Source organism: Micromesistius poutassou (assembly GCF_964030765.1).
Source record: "Micromesistius poutassou genome assembly, chromosome: 14".
In the NCBI taxonomy this organism is placed as follows: domain Eukaryota; kingdom Metazoa; phylum Chordata; class Actinopteri; order Gadiformes; family Gadidae; genus Micromesistius; species Micromesistius poutassou.
In genome coordinates, this window is record NC_140284.1 from 8,376,620 (window position 1) to 8,395,781 (window position 19,162).

A 19,162-nucleotide genomic window follows, 5' to 3' on the forward strand; every position below is an offset into this window, starting at 1 on the left:
GTGTGTGTGTGTTTATGTGTGTCTGTGTGTGTGTGTGCGTCTGTGTGTGTGTGTGTGTGTGTGTGTGTGTGTGTGTGTGTGTGTGTGTGTGCGCGCATAAAGAGGGTTGCAGCATTGCAGTTAGGGAGCATTGGAATGTGAGGGTAATCAAGTATGTGTGTGCATGTGTGTATGTGTGTGTGTGTGTGTTACATAGCCACATGTGTGTGTAAGATCGTGCTGGAAATAAGGAGACTGGGTCAGTTTGAGTAAACCCGCAGAGAGACAAAATGCTCCATGCTGAGGAAACAGGAGGGGAGACAGACAGAATGATTCCAGTGGGAGGATGAACACACAAACAAACCCACACACACTAACACAAACACACAAACACACACACACAAATAAACAAACACACACACACAAATAAACACACAAAACATACACACCAAACTCGATTCCTCACGTCTGGCGCCTCATCTTGTAAAGACAGATCACCAAGACCCCCCGCCCGCCCACGTGGCCTCCACCCCCATGACAGGCACCCTCACCCTCACTCTCATCATCAAACGGAAACAGGGCACTTCCCTTACCGTCCATCCCCTGCTATGAGCCGCTGTCAGGAGGCATGCAGCACAAAGATCAGCCATAGGGGTCAATCCATCACTTCTATGGCCACAGAGAACCACTCCGGAGCCACTCTCTCAAAGCACTCCCCCAGCCGCCCGGTCCTGATGCTAATAAACTCTGCAAACTCAATCAGGCAGCCATCGTATGGAAGGAACATGCTCCAGGCATGTCTGTCTTAAATCACAGGACATGTCATTCAGGGACTCGTCCGCGCTGTCCATATGACACGATGCACCGTGACACTCTGTACGACTACCGCGGTGCGACTGCACGCTGGGCCCCTGGCCAGGTGCAGCAGGGAGCAGTTAGACCGGCAGCCATCAGGCAGGTTGCAGGCCTGCCTATATTTAGACCAGCACTGTCGCAGCTCCAGTGCAGCGGTGAGCGCAATTCAAACCTCAGCACGCTGCATTTTCCACCTGAATGCCAGCGAGCCCAAACTCAGAGCAGGGCTGTGTGGCTGCAGACAGCAGTATTCTGGACCCGCGGCAGATAAAGGCTGTTGGAGTGGCCCGGATAGGGAACGGTGCAGTGAGTGGGAGTGATGTGGAGGCACCCGTTCCTATGGAACCTGCTCCTCCTCCTCTCCTCTCTGTTGTTATAGCATCCGTGTGTAGGTAGGTGTGTGTGTGTGTGTGTGTGTGTGTGTGTGTGTGTGTGTGTGTGTGTGTGTGTGTGTGTGTGTGTGTGTGTGTGTGTAGGTGTGTGTGTGTGTGTGTGTGTGTGCGTGTGTGGGAGAGTGAAAGTGTGAGAGAGCAAGACAGATGAAAAGAGAGCGAGAGAGAGAGAGATCAAAAGAGAGAGAGTGAGAGAGAGAGAGAGAGAGAGAGAGAGAGAGAGAGCAAAAGAGAGAAAGAGAGCGAGAGAGAGTTCAAAAGAGAAAGGGCGAGAGAGAGAGAGAGAGCGAGAGAGAGGGAGAAAAAGACAGGCAGACAGGCAGAACCGTGGGACAACGATGTAGCTTTTTGGGGTAGAGAGACTCCAACGCATGTTTTGAGTTCAAAGTATTGTTGGGCAATCCTCACGGGGGGGGGATTGATCCGCAGCAGAGTGCCGGTCTACTCCCTCCTCACATGAGGGAATAAAAGCATGCGATGCCGATCGATCCCGGCAGAGACCCTTTTCATATTGATCTCCCCATTCCTTTTGAACCGTCCTCCTAATGCAGGCCCAGGTCCCAGCCAGTCATTAGACACTTTCCCTGGACTGTACTCTCTGTACACTCTGTACACTGAGTGAGGAGTGAGGAGTGCACACAAACATGATACCCTGCTCATCGCGCATCACTTCCGTGGTGCACAGCCCACACTCTATGCTGCGTCTCTCACACGTGCAGACTTCCCTACGTCTCCACGACATGCAGGAGACTGTACCGTCCTACGGTCCCTGAAGGAGGCAGGAGTCCGTACCGTCCTACGGTCCCTGAAGGAGACCATACTGTCCTACGGTCCCTGAAGGAGACCATACTGTCCTACGGTCCCTGAAGGAGGCAGGAGGCCGTACCGTCCTATGGCCCCTGAAGGAGACCGTACCGTCCTACGGCCTCTGAAGGAGACATGCAGGAGACCGTACCGTCCTATAGCCCCTATAGGAGGCTGTACCGTTCTACGGCCCCTGAAGGAGACATGCAAGGACCCTGATGTCCCCTGGCCTCCATTCAGCCACGGTTCTATCATTATTCTGCCCTCTGCACGCCGATGTCCTCCAGCGCGGAGGCAGAGAGCAGATCAATACCTCTGTCTCCAGAGCCACGTCTCTGAGAATTATAGACTAGGTCTGCTCGGAATCAGGTTAGGATGAGGTTCAAGCAGTTTGGAAGATGTAACTTAGAAACCAAGAGCATGTCAGAGGATTCACAGGGTGTGTATCTTTATCGGCCAATGTGGGGTTTGGTTAATAGTAAGGGCAGGACAGAGGAATGGGCTTGCGTCATTCATGATTAGCACTGGAAGGAATGCCAGCTGCTTCGATGAACTGAGGAAGGCTCCACCAAGGTCAATTTTCAGTTCATGCTAATTCATACCAAAGATCGTTTCCCACAAAATGAATCTTCTGTATGTCTGTCCGTCACAACGATGACATCAGCGACAGATCCCAGATAAAACAGCGGACCACGATGCTCATCTCTGACGACTCAGCATTCCCTCAGTGACAGGAAGTATAATACGTATAATCTACCAGCCACACCGCCATCACTGGCAACTCCGAGCACTGACACCCTTTCATTCATATTCCTCCTCACACTGCTTCCTCACACGACCGCTAACTGCGCTGAACGCTGCCGTTACCGTGCATATGACCTTGAAACCGGTGTGTGTGCTGTGATGGGAGGGGCCGGGCCTGGGTCGCAGTCTGCGTTAACAGTCCTCAGGCCCACAGGATGCACAACGTAATAAAAGCTAATGCTAATGAGCGGTGATGACTTCAGAGGAAAGGGGAGGCCTCAGACTTACTTGTTTAACGTCAGGTCCAGGACAAATCTGGAGCCGAAGGCCTCTAGCTGGAAGCTGGCCTGAGCCAGATGGACCGCCTGGGAGGAGAAACAGATGCTTGAGTCTCTGATGGGCACATGTTTCCCATTTCAGCCGAATGTCGAGTGGGCTGAGAAGTGATGGAACCTTCTAAAGCAGAACAGAACGAGAGAGGACGGCCACGCCAAAGGGACGTCAGATGGCCAGTGAACAGCCCTCCTATAGACACACGTTATTACCTTACATCCTCTATCACACAACCATCAGCAATTGCTACATTATTAATGGGACTTTGCACTTTGCTCGCTGTTAGTACATTGTTAGTTAGTTTTTATATTGCATAGTTGTCTGTCTAGTTCTCTCACTGTGTGTGTGTGTGTGTGTGTGTGTGTGTGTGTGTGTGTGTGTGTGTGTGCGTGTGCGTGTGCGCGTCTCTGTCTGTCTGTGTGAGTGTGTAACTGCCACGTTGGCGATCCACCGCCCGACTCCTCTTTAACTTGACCGCCCGTCTTTCACACCGTTGGCACATTTTGTCGCAGCCTCCCTGCGAACACAACTCTCCTCCTCCTCCCCTCCTCCTCCCCTCCTCCCTCCCTCCCCACCTCCAGCTCCACCTCCGCCCCACCCACACACACACACACTCCGCCCCACACACCCTCACCTGTCCGTCGGGGGCGTGGCTCTTGAGCCGCGTGTCCAGGTCATGGTAGGTGCTCTCCGAGTCCTCGTTGAGGTAGTAGATGAGGCGGGAGGGGTAGGTGATCACGTGCTCCAGCTGGTGGCTGGTGTTGTCGGGTGCTGCAGTCGCCTGTTGCTCCACTGCCACTCTGAGCGCTGCGTCCCTCTCAGGCTCCCCCTCACCACCGGGTGATGCTGCAAAAAAATAGAGAATGAATCAATGGAGGACACACGCATACACCGACACATACGAAACACACACGCACACGGTGCTCCCGGCAGACAGCCGGGACCTCCTCGGTCCAGGGGGGCGATGCGGGGGAGTGTGAGATGTGTGCTGAGTCTCTGGGTGCAGAGGAACGGGGCTCCTGGCTACGTGTGTAAGCTGGGTGTTGGTAGCGTGTGCTAGTCAGCGCACTGCCTGGTAGCCTCTCTCTGCACAGGGCTGCGCTCTCTCAGGAAGACCAGGTTCTGATAGAACTACCGTGTACATTTAAAGGTGGACATTCAGCCATAAACCTCCATCACCTGTGTTAAATGTTGCCACTGTCAAATAATGTACGTCAATATGTCAAAATATACATGGTGGGCACATGTATTGGCTTTAAAGACATGCTGGCTATTCGTCAGATGACTATGATGATTTCAGGCAGGAAAAGGGCAGAGGAAGATCCTCACTGAGGCAATCATAGTAAATGCAATGCAGTATTTATTACAGGCTAGTCTACCGCTTTGCTCTCCTCTGCAGCCATGCACCATCACTTGAGCACTCAGCATATTACAGGTTATATTCGCTCTGGAATCATTTCCCATCATGCAACATTGACCAAATACATTGACAGCTTTGATAAACAATTATTAAAGCTAATGTGGTAACACATATCTGGAGTTAACATTCAATAAAGATGTATACGGCTAGGATAGACATTACATACCAAATGACGCTAGTGATGGATGAAGCCAAGGCGAAAGGATGCTCACGAGCAAATTTGCCAGAAATATCAAATACATGATTCATATTTGATATCTGAAATATATTTTATATCAACATATCAACGCAGCAAATAGATTGCGGTCCATCGTTGCGGGGGAGTCGCCGTGCAGTGGGGCTTCTTCACGACTCCGAGCGCCGGGCTTCTGCAGTCGCTGCTGCTGGGGTCGGATGGAAGGCGGTGGCTAGCCACTGGAAACCCACGGCAGACTCCGCCTTGACGTGCGCAAAGATGTCCTCCTCCTGCTCCCCTCCTCCCCCTCCCCCTCCTCCTCCTCCTCCTCCTCCTCAGTCCAACCAGATGGTTCAAAGGCATGGGGGTTTGGGCGTGAAAAGAACATTGATGGCAACTTATTTGCCTTATTAACGCAACTTATTTTTCCACAGCAGGGCTTTAAGCGATGTCCACACAATGAATAGGACTGCGTTATTTTTACGTTATTATATATATTTTTTATTTATAAATGAATAAATATAGGCTAAAGGCTACATTTAAATAATAAAATGTAGTAAGAAATATTAAGAATCGTCTAGCTATAAATGCGTAGATTATATAGGCCTATATATATATATGAACCAACAGGATGTATATATATATATATAAAAAACATATGTACATCCTGTTGGTTCAACACATCTCCTGAAGAACATCTTCTGTCACTTCTGTCATCTCTAATGACCAAAAAAAATATTAACCCATTAACCCAACATGGAACGGGTGTAGGTCAACCATTTTCACTAAGCATTTACTTTTTACTTATCTATTATTTTATTTTATTGTATGACAATGTTTATATGTGAAGCACTTTGAGTCTGCCTTGTGTATGAAAAGTGCTATATAAATAAAGTTGCCTTGCCTTGCCTTGCCTTGCCTTGCCTAAGCAACACGTTATAACGTAGTACTGTAAATAAAAAAATAAATTAAACGAACTCTAATGTAGGGAGGAACAGAGCCCCTCTGTGTTATAACAGCCACGTATGGAACACGCCTTCATCAGGGTCTGCGCGCCCGGGCCAATGAACGGCTCAGGGAGAGCCACACACGTCTCTACCTACTGCTCTGTCCCTACTTATTTTATGCTTTGTCGATCCAACGACACAAGTCGAACTAGTTATTGTTTGCATTAAAAGAATGATAATGTATGTTTATATTTATGCAGACATGATTCCCATCCCGGTGGGCTGTATGAGCTGTAGGGTGAACGTGCCCAGATCCTGTTTTCTCTCATTCTATAGGCTTGCGACGTGACGCGTCAGCCGGACGCGCCCACTCAAGTCCCAGCCGTCCACCCCTGCGGTCCCAACTCCGAGACTGGGAGTTCACTTCACTTAACGGGATCTGGGTGGGTTGGAGAGAGATGAACTGTAAATGACGCCGAGCAGCGGGGTGGACACACAGCAGCATTATCTGGCACTGAGGCGAATCTCAGGAAGTCCAAGTAATCCCTACACCCCAGTCCTTTCATAGTCTGTGAAGTCCCTCAGTTCTTCCCAGACGAGGCTCGGTGTGTCCCACTTGTTGTTGGAAGGTGCTGTGCTGGGTGATCGGACGGTAAGAGATGCTTTCTGGTCCCTTCCGACCCCCTTAATGTGTGTCAACAGACGGTTCACACAGGCTGTAATGTTGTAAATGCACAATCCTCCGCTGCACTTTAGAGTTAAATATAAACGTCGTAAATATATTCCTACTCTTTGTTTTAGTTGATGTCGAAGCTTTGCTAAATTACTTCCTGGCAAATAAAAAGACCTTAAAGAATTGTTTCTAGAAATTTCACGTTCACTATTCCTAACCCTTAATTTTAGAATGTTCTGAAATGTATACTTATGTTACAAATAACTTAAAAAAAAAGTTATTTGTAACGGAGAGAAAGTACATAATAATTCCTAATATGTCTTTTTTTTTTGAAAACCATTTATTTTGGAACAGATATAAAACTTTAAATTGTATGTCGACTTTGTTCGAAAGTCATTGAGCAGCAGGGAGCAGTGTTGTTTAGAAATTCTGAGTGTGTGATTTGTCAATTTCATCGAAGTTGTCCTTCTACTCTTTCCACTGTATCCTATAATAATACATTAGATATAGAGCTACGTTAAATCTGCATTTATCTGTTTTTTCCAAAACCAAAATCAAATCCACGGAGCTGTGGGTAAGAGTTATGATTTCCTCTTTATAAAAGCAGCACTGCGGGGTCAACAGTTGTGGAAGTTCTTTTTCTGACGTTCTTTAGTTGTGTAATTGCAACGAGAAGCACTTTTCTGGCTCTTGTTCCCATCGCCGTGCATTAGGAACAAGCTATGGGCAGCATAGTGTTGTGTGTTTCCCAGCTGAAAGGTTCTGGGTTCGATTCCCAATGTCTCCTGTAGGGATCTTTGAGCAATGGCTTCCCACCTGCTGTCAAATAAAGAATTCAACTGTCTGTCTCTCACTTTGGACATAAGTGACTGAATGAAAGCAAACCAAAACGATCAGGATCTAAAGGTTTGAGATGGTAGCTCTTAAGTAGATGAGGTATTGTGTTAGAATTGAGTAAAGCATCATGTGAAATACCACCAGAAAAGTACAGTAAGTTGCACCTTTGTGTGTGGATGTATGTGTGTGCATGCACGTGTGTGTTTTAGCATGTGTGCACTCGAGTGAGTGAGTGTGTGTGTGTGCGTGCTCGCACCTGCATGTGCATGTTAAAGGTGATGCTTCCCCTCCTGCTCTCTCCCCGATAATGTCCACATTGTTGATACACATGTGGAGTGACAGGTGTGTTCCAGGCTTACGACACACCCATTCCAAACGCACACGAGGGGCCAGGGGATCTCAATCAAAGACACACAACTCAGATCTTCAGGGAAGGGAAGGAAGTCATGTGAGGTAACAGCGAAAAACCTTCCATGCATCTTATTGTGATGTTCTTGTTCCCAGGCAACAACGGGCCGCGGTTTCATCCCCACAACCATGGACGACTACGAGAACTACAGCTATGTAGAATTCGTGGAGTATGGAGACGTGGAGGAAACTCACGCCTCAACGACCACCCTCCAGACGGAGACACTGCACATCGTCTCAGTGGTGATCTACAGCATCTCCTTTGTGCTCGGGCTGGTCGGCAACGGCGTGGTCATCTGGGTGACGGCGTGTAAGAGCAAGCGGACTAAGAACAGCATGTGGCTGCTCAACTTGGCTGTTGCCGACTTTGTGTTCGTGCTCTTCCTGCCCTTCTCCATCGACTATGTGCTGAAGGACTTCCAATGGGAGTACGGCCTGGTCCTGTGCAAGCTCAACTCCTTCGTGGCCGTTATGAACATGTACGCCAGCGTGCTGTTCCTCACCATCCTGAGCGTGGACCGCTACGTGTCGCTGGCGCACGCCGCCTGGTGCCAGCGCTCCCGGCTGTCACGCCGCCCCCTGGCTGTGTGCTGTTGCACGTGGGCGGTGTCGGCGGCCCTCAGCTCCCCGACCCTGGTCTTCCGGGACATCGCTCACTTCCAGGAGAAGATCTACTGCTACAACAACTTCTCCACCACCTCGACCCACGTGGTCATGGTGGCCGTCCGGACCGCGGTGGGCTTCCTGCTGCCGTTCAGCGCCATCTGCACCACGGGGGTCCTCCTGGTGCTGAAGGTCCGGCGGTCCGATGGAGCCGTGCGTGTGTCCAGCTTCTCCAAAATGGTGTCCGCTGTCATCCTGGCGTTCTTCCTGTGCTGGGCGCCGTTCCACGCCTTGAGTCTGATGGAGCTGTTTGTTCACACCTCGCGGTCGGGGTTCCTGAGCGGGGTACTGAGGACGGGCTTCCCCCTGGCCACCAGCCTGGCCTTCTTCAACAGCTGCATCAACCCCATGCTCTACCTGTTCCTGCACAAGAAGGTGAGGAGCATCCTGAAGCGCGCCTGCCTCGAGATAACCAAGAACTCCATCAGAGAGATAAACCACTCCATCTCTGCGTCCGACACCTCCTTGGTGGAGGACCTGCCCTACAGTCTCACGGAGATGCCTGTAGAGTCATCTACTCTGTGATGTCAGAGGTCACAGAACATGTATAGTGATGACAGGGTTAAAGAAGCTCTTTTCCATTAGGTTTGCAGTTCGCTGGATTGGTCACACACCCGTGTGGGCAAACCTTAAACTATCTTTAAATAGACTGCAGAATTCAATGTAATCAAGTGCTTATAGAATTAGTATGATTTATACAAGTCTGGCACTCTAAATACACAAAATAACCAATTTGTCTGTCTTTTCTTTTGCAGTAATAAGTATTTTTTTTAACTCAATGTAGCCGCTGATGTCTATTTAGAACGATTTTTGTACTTATATGACTAAATGATTTATTGAAATATGTATATATATATATATATATACAAAATATGTATTTAAGATTTATGACGTATTTGTTCAAATAATGTCGAACAAACTAATAGAACCTAAAAATCATTTATGCAAATCATTTATTAGAAAACTCATTAAGACAAAGGACCTAATTTAAAAAGATTAACATCCTGAAGTTTTTGGTTTATATTCCCTCAAAGATGGTTCTAGGTTGTTTAAATAACTATGCATTTCCTGTGTTTTTGGAGCTATTTCCTGTTATCCTGTTCCTTGCCTTAACCTCACCCTAGTTGTGTGGGGGTCTAGCTGTTCACACAGATACAACTGTCTGTATATTGGTTCCATGTTATATCTGTACATATAAAGACCCTTTGACAATCACTGGACTATGGAATATGGAAAAATAAATGTATTGTTAAAAAACTGTCCAAAGGTCTGCATTCAATCAAAAGTAAATAATAATACACAATTATGAAACATACGCTCATAGAAAAGACAACAGGAAACGTTCTGTGCTTGGATTACAATTGTATAATATATTTCCATGTCAATTGTTTGTTCAAAAATAATGGGGTTTATTGGTATAAGGAAGACCATATCCAGGACCCATATACATTCAGCCCACTCTGTGATAATGGGAGGGTATTGCCTCATTCGTGACGCAGGGAGTGAGAGGGAGTGAGATCTATCTGCGTGGACAACACGCACACCGCACTGTGGAGGGGAAGATTATTTCTGTCAAGGTAAATCACCAGCTACTGAACCTCGTTAATGAATGTTTAGTGAACAGTCAGCGTCAAACAAAGTTTGTGATCTATGCATGCATTTAAAAAGAAGCTGATTGAGCCAGCTCACTACGAATTGGCGATCAAATTTTCTTATTCTTATTATCTAGGTATTTGAAACCTGTCATTGCACCAACTTATTCATAACCATTCAATGCGTGTAGGCGGAATATTATAGACCGCCTGTACTGTTATGAACCTATGACGCAGTTAGGTGAGTGGCTGATCACATGTTGGATGTTAAATTATGTTATCCAACGTTGAGGTGACGATGCGTTATCGCTTATGTTACGAAGATACACCACAGGTTTATAGATACTTTTCATTTAGTGTACATATCAATTGCCTAACGCTCTAACCGACAGACAACGATGGATATGTTATGTTTGTTAACATGGGAGGTTGAGAGAGGATCCTGAATTGTAGCGTTTTCCTGGTCTACCGCAACGAAATTTCCGGTCTCATGTACACCAGAGGAGAAGGATAGGAGCATGACTACAATGACAACAACAAACGGATGTCCCTATATGGAAGTCCCGCCCTCTCTCACGCAACGAATCCTTAACCAATGTAACTGAAAGTCCCGCCCTCTGTCTCGCCAATAACGCTCATTTGGGGCATCCCGTTCCAGGCGTTCCCTCATGAGATGGGAACGCCTGGGAACGAGTCGAGATAATAACGGTAGCGTGTAGCGTTATGATATGTTAATATCACGGTCTTAGTTTGTCGGGGCATGTAAGCCGTTATTTACTTAGACATAGGTTTTGGCATGATTGAACGCCACATGATGTCTGTCTTCAGCATGTTGCGCTGGCCTGTGGTGAGACGCACTCTTCTCGGAATCTCCCTCCCCGGAGGAGGCGTGGTCGTCCCTAACAACGGTAATCCTCATCCACTCCACATGCCTGAATTTACTCCCTACAATAACCAACACTGCAAAAACAATGTTTATTACATGTTGCACTTGTAGCAGGGATTTCGTTCACGTGATTCCCTGATACCTTCAATGGATTATCGGCAGGATTATATAATTGCGATGCTTTCGTTGCTGGCTGTGGGATAAATCGGATCCCTAATGATCCATATAGAAGTACAGGTGGTCTTTATCAATAATGTGGTGGTTTACTCAACAATTACTCTAAAACAACGGTTAATTTACAAATATCTATATTTTTTCTTTACAATAACGTCAAGAGCAACCCAGTGAGTAAGAAGAAATTGACATTTAACAAGGATTTATATTTGTATTGCAGTCCGCACTGTAGCCACAGCAACGGCCAGTAAACTGGTGGAGGTCTTTGTGGACGGCTGCCCAGTCCTGGTGGAGCCTGGCACCACCGTTATGCAGGTAAGTCTAATCTAAAGGTTATCCTCCTCCCATCACCAGCCCACGCATCTCGCTGACCTCCTCACTCACCCGCCGGGTCAACCTCACATTTCAGGCGTGCGAGAAGCTGGGAGTCCAGATTCCACACTTCTGTTACCACGAGCGCCTCTCCGTGGCCGGGAACTGCCGGATGTGTCTGGTTGAGATCGAGAGGGTGCCCAAGGTCTGTTCTGGTGCCAATCCAAGGGGGGCGGGGGACGGGGGACGGGGGGGGGGGACGGGACATTACATCACTCACTACATGACTAGACTCCTAGGGTGGAGCTAGGCCTCTTGGAAGAAAGGTTCAGTAATGGAGTGTTTATATTCCAGCCGGTGGCAGCATGTGCAATGCCTGTGATGAAGGGCTGGAACATTCTCACTAACTCTGACAAAACCAGAAGGGCAAGGTACTGTTGGAAACTGACAATGTAGTGCTGGTGTAGAGTGACCCCCTTTTCATTAAAGATGTGTTGTTATGTTAATTAGCTTGGTGTCTCAAATTGGCTTTGTTTAAAAGTAGACCCCTTTTTGAAACCAGGGGTAATACCTGTTTCACCTCTTTCACTATTTGGAAATCACTTCATATCCACTCTGCTTCCAATCACTACGATCACAAAATAGGGATGTCTTTCATTACAACAGAGAGGGTGTCATGGAGTTCCTTCTGGCGAACCATCCGTTGGACTGTCCGATCTGTGACCAGGCCGGGGAGTGCGATCTGCAGGTACGAACTGATAACATTGAGGTTTGACAAATACAAAGCCTGGCTTAATAAGGCCATCAAGGCTCATTTGCCATCATTTACATTTAGCAGACACTTTTATCTAAAGCGACATGTGCCAAGCACTCACAATCGCTAGGTTAACCCATTATATTAACCCCATACAACAAAGATAGCTTGGATAAGATGCTACATGATGCTAAGTACTATTTTTAAGTGCAAGTCATTGTCGCTCCGTAGGACCAGTCCATGCAGTTCGGCAGCGACCGCAGCCGCTTCACCGAGGGCAAACGAGCCGTGGAGGATAAGAACATTGGGCCGCTGATCAAGACCATCATGACGCGCTGCATCCAGTGCACGCGCTGTGTGCGGTGAGTCCTGGAGAAGGGGTCCCCAGTGGGTCAGTAGGTCTCTTAGCGGGGCCATGGTCAGTCCCTGCTGGGAAGTATCATGCTCTTCATGAAAACATCAATGTTGGAAACCAGGCGTGCTATTTTTTGGTCTTGAAACAAAACTTTACCCAAATATAAACACTTTGTTTGAGCTTGTGTTCAGCTCGTGTTTGGGACGTTTGTTTGTTGATTAATTACACAATTGACTTAATTAGGCCCTGAAATAGAGAGAGAGAAACTAAGCCTCCAGAGACAGTGTCTTTGATACAGTGTGGAGCCCCCACCTTACTGTGACACCCACCACGACGTGTGACAGTGTCCCTCCTCCTTTCTGAAGCTTCGCGAGTGAGATCGCAGGGGTGGAGGACCTGGGCACCACCGGCCGGGGGAACGAGCTCCAGATCGGGACCTACGTGGAACGGATGTTCATGTCGGAGCTGTCGGGGAACGTCATCGACCTTTGCCCCGTGGGGGCTTTGATGTCCAAGCCCTACGCCTTCACTGCTCGCCCCTGGGAGACCAGGTGTGTGGAAGATGTTAGATTTGATCACACCTTTGTGTGAGCTCAAAACCTACCACCCTGATCCACCGTCCACCTTCAGAGGTGCAGAATTAGATCCTACTTTTGTTCCCCTAGGAGTGGTGTGCTGTCCTTACCTGGGGGCTTTCATTGATTAAGCATGCTCTCCTCCCCTCCCCCAGTTCTTGTCTTTATGCACAGTGAGCAATTGTACCTTGAGAAGCACTTTTAAATCCAACTTATTATTATTATTCTATTGACTATGTTACTGTTGTTTTATTTAGCAGCCACTTTCATTCCAAGCATCTTACAGTGCATTTCTTTTAAATGAAGCATCGATTTAGCATACGGGGGTCAGGCCTCTTGCTCAGGGATGGCTTCATGGACACAATGGGGTCAGAACCCAGAAGCCTTTCAGGTGGGACTCAAACCCTCACCCCGTGTCTATCCTCCTTCTCCCATCCACCCTTTTTCGCCGTTGAATTCGATCAGAGCAACGGAGTCAATCGACGTCCTGGACGCCGTGGGCAGCAACATCGTGGTGAGCACCCGCGGCGGCGAGGTGATGAGGGTGCTCCCTCGCCTGCACGACGACATCAACGAGGAGTGGATCTCGGACAAAACCAGGTGAGGAACACACGCACCGCAGATTGCTCTGGCGGCTGCGGCGGCGGTCCGAACAGATGCTCAGCGCCTTCTTCCCTCCTTCCTGGGCGTAGGTTCGCCTACGACGGCCTGAAGCGCCAGAGGCTGACTCAGCCCATGGTGAGGAGCGCGTCGGGGCAGCTGGTGGCCACGTCCTGGGAGGATGTGCTGACGAGGGTGGCAGGAGTGGTAGGTGATTAATGTGGCCCGTTGTTCCTCTGCCTGCACATCGCTCTGCCTCTCCTCTGTTCTTAGCACACGCTGCGTCTTAGTAGGCTCCGAGGTACTTAAGAAAAACAAACAAAAATGGTGGGTTCACGCGGACAAAATGGCCGGTTTGAGAGCTAAATGAGCTAGCGCATCGGGCTTCGATCAACACGATTTTTGTGTCTTTTTGTGTGTTAAATATGCCGCGTATCACTCTGTTTATCTCAGGATGAACCAGTTCGAAGCAGGACTTTCTGAGATTGTGAGAGATTATGCACATTTATTTGAGCGCTCAAGCAGGGACTACAAGGACACAGAGATAGAGAGGAAGGAAGCTTCTGCCATCATTAATCAAACAACTCACAAAGCGCAATGTGTCTGTATTGTACCGAGTCATAATTGGCACGACAGACCATGCAATTTCGATTTCGTTATTATATCGTTAGGTTGAAGGGCAGATATTATGCCACCAAGGGTGACTGTGTTTAGCCAGTACAAGCCATTTGAAAATCTGCCTTTTCCTGTGTTTTAGTGACATCACAAGTGGGCGTGTCCACATAGATGTATGATGGTTAGATAAGCAACATTTGCTACAGTCCACTGGGTAGGCTGGTGGACTGATCTATCCAGCATACGTCTAGGTGTATACTGGATAGACCAGTCTATCAGCCACTCCCACTTGTGATGTCACTAAAACACAGGAAAAGGAAGATTGTCAAACGGCTTGTAATGGCTAATCACACTCACACCTTGTGGCATAATATCACCCCTTTAAAGGGAAACACCAAGATATCAGTAAATTGACATTTGCCTATCATACCCAGATTCAGACACGTTGTTTATCTCCAAATTCATCATTGTGCATCCGGAAGGGGAGTTTGCTGGGTTAGCTTTCCATTAGCCACTCATTGACATACAGTTACAATTGCCTAGCTCAGTTTTATTCTAGGAAAATTATCTTTCAATTTGCAATTCCCAGATACCTCGGTGTATCCCTTTAAGGGTATTCACACGGTGAACTCACACCACCAACCAATGTTCCCTTTCATCAGTTGCAGGGAACTGAAGGCCATGAGATAGCAGCCGTGGTGGGAGGACTGGTGGATGCGGAGGCGCTGGTGGCTCTTAAGGACACTCTGAACCGTCTGAACAGCGACACCCTGTGCACCGAGGAGGTGTTCCCCATGGTGGGAGCCGGGTGAGTAGCGTGGAGGAATCGGAAGCCGTTGTGGTAGCCAGGCCAGCCTCGCACACCCGCAGTCCTCTAAAACACATCCACCTCGAACAGGTCTGACCTGCGTTCAAACTACCTGCTGAACACTGGGATCGCGGGCATCGAGGAGGCGGACCTGCTGCTGCTGGTGGGCTGCAACCCACGCTATGAGGCTGCTCTGGTCAACGCACGCATCAGGAAGAGGTAAAGACCTATCAACGGACATCTGTTGGAAGACGAACGTCAGGCGAATACGTCAGCAATGCTGTGCCTTATGTTCTATTTCACCATCGTCATTTCTTTATGGATGGGTTTCACATCAACGTTTCTTATCATTGGTTATGTCCGTCATTCATTTCTAAGTGCTCTGTGTGTTTTAGTTGGCTTCATAACGAGCTGCAAGTGGCTCTGGTTGGAAGAGAGGTGGATCTCACCTACACCTATGAGCACCTCGGAGACTCTGCCAAGATCCTTCTGGAAATAGCTGCAGGAACGCACCCTTTCTCCCAGGTCATCACTTTGGACCACGTCAAAGACACTTTTTTTTTAAATTGAATACCGTAGTTGTGGCCGTGTACCATTTGTCCTCTTCAATGCCTGTTCCTGCAGGTATTGGCTCAAGCCAAGCGCCCGATCGTCATCGTGGGTAGCAGCGTGCTCCAGAGAGAGGACGGGGCCGCTGTGATGGCGGCCGTAGCCTCCATTTCCCAGAATGCTCGGAACAACAGGGAAGTGGACGGAAGCTGGAAGGTTCTCAACGTGCTTCACAGGTCATTGTCTTTGCAGCAATAGATTTATGGGTTGTGGTCACACTTTGCTAATTGTGCTCTAATGGCGCTGTATCTGTCGACTCTGCAGGGTTGCTAGTCAAGTGGCTGCACTTGATCTTGGGTATAAGCCAGGGGTGGAGGCCATTAGGAAGAACCCACCTAAAGTTCTGTTCCTGCTTGGCGCAGATGCGGGCTGTATCAACCGACAAGACCTCGCCGAAGACAGCCTGATCATTTATCAAGGTCAGCACTTGTGTGTGTTCCCAGAGTGAAGACGTTATTTTTGTTCGGTAGTCATTGGTACCATTTCGTGGAATGAACCAGTCGACAACCTAGCCTGTTTTGAGTCTTGGCTGATGTGGATTGGTGTCCCCACAGTATCAAACTGTATACTATAAGTGACTGCGGTTACATGGTCGGACCAGATCGACTTATCATGGATTAAGCCATATAACAATGTTGCCACTCGACGGCGGGGCTGTCACTTGTCTAGTATACATAGTATACATACATACTAGTATACATACATACTAGTATACATACATCGGATCAGATTGGAATAATGGTCGGCGACCTGGCTGACTCCGCTACGCTAGGTGGCGCTGTAGCCCTTTCAACAAGTGGTACTAGAGCCACTTCCGGTTTTACGGCAACGTAAAAGCAACAACAAACTATCTGGCGGCATACAAACAAAGATGGCGTATGAGGAGTTTGACGAGGCAACAGTAGAGTACATTTTGGGCATTTTTCACTGTATAATTCTTGCACTTGGTGCAGCATGAACTGGGTCTCCTCATCCATCGAGAAGTGCATTGCTGATTTTGTCAAAGCCATGGTATCGTTTGACCTTTCCAGCAACAACACTACTATTTATTAGGTCGTCTCCTTCCACTTCCGGGTGAAATCCCCGGCCGAAATTCTCGAGCATGCGCAGGACGCAAACTTGCGGCAATACGATACGATCGAGTACACATGCAGGTAGATAGCCGACTATGACCGGCTCAAGCCCAGCTATCCTATCGACTTCGCAAATCCAGTCCTGAGATGATCCTTTTGGCGACGCAGATCGAATAAACCTGTTTACATAATCCAATCTTTATTCAATACGTTCATTACACAATTATGCTCCAGCATGTAAAGGCAGTAGTGTCTGTTTGGTTGGTTGATTCTAGGCCAGTCCATTGTTAAAGTCAACTGTTCTAAAGCAACAGAGAAACAACCCTCACAGGCATTTCAACAGTAGCCGTTTCAAGAGTCATCCATCATGTTTCATTAAGAGCAGATACTTCCAAACCAGCAGCAGATGTCAACTTGCATCTTGCAACAAAGTTTATTCATGGCATGGGAATAGTTTAACATACTTTCTAGTCATTACCTCCCACTCTTTATCGGCTTAGTAATGCATGCACCACTTATAGCTCAAATGTAATCTAGCTTTCAATCCAACGTACCTTACCACACAGATCAAAGGCCTAAACTGAACGGCTGATACAGTATGGGCTGTGAGGATAATTCATACATCTGCTGTCCTATACCGAATATTTACATTTACATGTAAGTGCGTATATGCAACACTGTTTCATCATGCTCCAGGTCACCATGGTGATGCCGGCGCACCAATGGCGGACATTATACTTCCCGGAGCGGCATACACAGAGAAATGTAGCACTTATGTGAACACTGAGGGCCGCGCCCAGCAGACCAGGGTGGCCGTGACGGCTCCAGGCATGGCCAGGGAGGACTGGACCATCATCCGGGCCATCTCTGAGGTAAGCAGCAGAGAATGGGGCGTTTATGTTACATTCAGCGGGAGAGTGTGAGAATGTGCTGCTCACACCTTGTGTTCTCTGGGTTCCCCTAAGCTGGCCGGTGTGACTTTGCCATATGACACACTGGATGAAGTACGTGACAGATTGGAAGAATGTGCCCCAAATCTGGTGCGCTATGACGATATTGAAGAGGCCAACTATTTCCAGCAGGCCTATGAGTTGTCCAAGGTCAGGCTTTGTTTTATACCCACAAGTCGTGACATTGTTAAACATGACATCGTTATGAAGAAGGCCTTGTGGTGGCTTTGGTTTCATGGCAGATTTGAAGTTGAAATTGTCACATTCTTGTCTTTCTGAGACTTGAGGCTGTCTTGTGATTCACAGGGAGGGGACCAGACTGTCCTTGATGAGCCCTTCATTCCTCCTCTGCTCACTGTGAAGGACTTCTACATGACCGGTGAGCCCCTGATGCAGAGACGCTCCTGATGCAGAGACACCTCATGGCCTCCTAGCTAAAGATGGATTATAATGGATATTATAATTGCTGGGATAAGAGAACGCATCATATGCTGTTGTAGCCCTTCCCATCCTTATTAAAATATATTATTAAAACCTATACATATAATCATATTAAAATTTGATCAAACTATTAACCCAGATTAGAACAGTTGTTACAACTGAGTATTAAAGCAAATTTTCTATTTTTTCTTTAGAATCATGGATTGGTTGTTTAAGTTATAACAATAGGTCGTTCTCGCTGCTTAACTGGATTAGAAGCAGAGTTTAAGCAGAGACCAGATTTGACCCTGAGAGTTTGTGTTGTGTTTTTGTTGTCAAATACTATTTATTATGTATATATAATATGTTGTGTACTGGGAACCAAAAGTAAACAGTTTGTTTTTAGTCATTACCAGACACTTTTTTGTTATACTAAATATGTTGTTATTACAGACAAATTAACATTCTGTTATCTTAAAATGATAAAAGGGTCTTATCGTTTCAAGTACTCCTTATAATTCTAGGAACTCCCCATCAATATCTCTTCCTTTATATGTTCTACCCACAGATCCCATAAGCAGAGCCTCTCAGACCATGGCCAAGTGTGTGAAGGCAGTGACCGAAGGGGCACAGGCTGTGGATGAGCCCTCCATATGTTAATGCTTGACAACCTCACAGCCAAATGCACACAAATCGAAACGCACAACAACAAATGCACTTTCAAAGATATATTTATTCATGTTTTGGCGTAACGATACCTTCTCGTCCAGATTTTAAAACTATGATTTTGCTAAACTATGCAAATACCAGATTACCAAGCAATATACTGTCCTCTCCATTGACAATCAAATGATGGACTGCAGAACTGTTGTGTATTCATGTCTCATATCTAATACAAATGTATAAGAAAGCACCTACTATTTGTAACGTGTCATACATAGTATTTTATATTAAAGCCTTTTTAGATTTATAGCAAGTCTATTTAGGTAGTGGATATTTTATAAATATATCGTTTCCATATCTTAAAAAAAAATGCAGAATGGATTATAATATTTTTGTCAAACTGTATTAAATGTCATTTTTTAGGGAAGTTATCTAAATATCTCTATAATATTGCCTTCACGGAAGGTGACATTAGTGTCTAGGTAGTTGGGATATAGCGTCTCCTTGTGTAGTTCCGACCTCCGACGTCTTTCGGCCAGGCGCGGC

At 47.2% G+C, this 19,162-nt stretch overlaps 3 protein-coding genes across 5 annotated transcripts in view; 2 read left to right on the plus strand and 1 right to left on the minus strand.

Moving 5' to 3' along the window:
* Positions 1-4,873, minus strand: part of LOC311358084 (disintegrin and metalloproteinase domain-containing protein 23-like) — a 28,787-nt gene extending 23,914 nt beyond the window's left edge. For both annotated transcript variants that reach the window (XM_084478078.1, XM_084478077.1), the window contains exons 1-3: positions 4,694-4,873; positions 3,742-3,953; positions 3,063-3,139 (exon numbers count right to left, since the gene is read on the minus strand). In XM_084478078.1, the coding sequence (XP_084334204.1) occupies positions 3,063-3,139; positions 3,742-3,953; positions 4,694-4,769 (365 nt within the window). In that variant the 5' untranslated portion in view covers positions 4,770-4,873. The remainder of the gene's footprint in view (positions 1-3,062; positions 3,140-3,741; positions 3,954-4,693) is intronic.
* A 1,249-nt stretch (positions 4,874-6,122) lies between these two features.
* On the plus strand, positions 6,123-9,426 carry cmklr2 (chemerin chemokine-like receptor 2). The gene is made up of 2 exons (XM_084478501.1): positions 6,123-6,301; positions 7,664-9,426. Exon 2 carries the CDS (start codon positions 7,697-7,699, stop codon positions 8,753-8,755), a length of 1,059 nt encoding a protein of 352 aa, XP_084334627.1. The 5' UTR covers positions 6,123-6,301; positions 7,664-7,696; the 3' UTR covers positions 8,756-9,426.
* A 289-nt stretch (positions 9,427-9,715) lies between these two features.
* Positions 9,716-18,834, plus strand: LOC311358106 (NADH-ubiquinone oxidoreductase 75 kDa subunit, mitochondrial-like). Of its 2 annotated transcripts, XM_084478103.1 has the most exons (19): positions 9,716-9,807; positions 10,651-10,730; positions 11,103-11,197; positions 11,292-11,399; positions 11,549-11,625; positions 11,861-11,942; positions 12,180-12,310; positions 12,669-12,854; positions 13,344-13,478; positions 13,571-13,685; positions 14,756-14,901; positions 14,992-15,120; positions 15,297-15,426; positions 15,526-15,686; positions 15,775-15,929; positions 17,280-17,455; positions 17,549-17,683; positions 17,840-17,912; positions 18,522-18,834. In XM_084478103.1, the coding sequence occupies exons 2-19, from the start codon at positions 10,652-10,654 to the stop codon at positions 18,611-18,613; spliced, it is 2,205 nt and encodes a 734-aa protein (XP_084334229.1). In that variant the 5' UTR covers positions 9,716-9,807; position 10,651; the 3' UTR covers positions 18,614-18,834. The 2 variants fall into 2 exon arrangements, with proteins under 2 accessions (XP_084334229.1, XP_084334230.1); XM_084478104.1 differs by lacking the exons at positions 9,716-9,807; positions 10,651-10,730; positions 11,549-11,625 and having other exon boundaries at positions 11,187-11,197.
* Positions 18,835-19,162: the final 328 nt, after the last annotated feature.

What these genes read in the sequence shown, in the direction of transcription:
- cmklr2 (XM_084478501.1), top strand. Translation starts at nt 7,697, where the DNA reads ATGGACGACTACGAGAACTACAGCTATGTAGAATTCGTGGAGTATGGA.
- LOC311358106 (XM_084478103.1), top strand. Translation starts at nt 10,652, where the DNA reads ATGTTGCGCTGGCCTGTGGTGAGACGCACTCTTCTCGGAATCTCCCTC. An exon ending in CCGGGGAGTGCGATCTGCAG is followed by an intron (nt 11,943 to 12,179) that starts GTACGAACTGAT and finishes GTCGCTCCGTAG; the next exon opens with GACCAGTCCATGCAGTTCGG. An exon ending in TGGATCTCGGACAAAACCAG is followed by an intron (nt 13,479 to 13,570) that starts GTGAGGAACACA and finishes TCCTGGGCGTAG; the next exon opens with GTTCGCCTACGACGGCCTGA.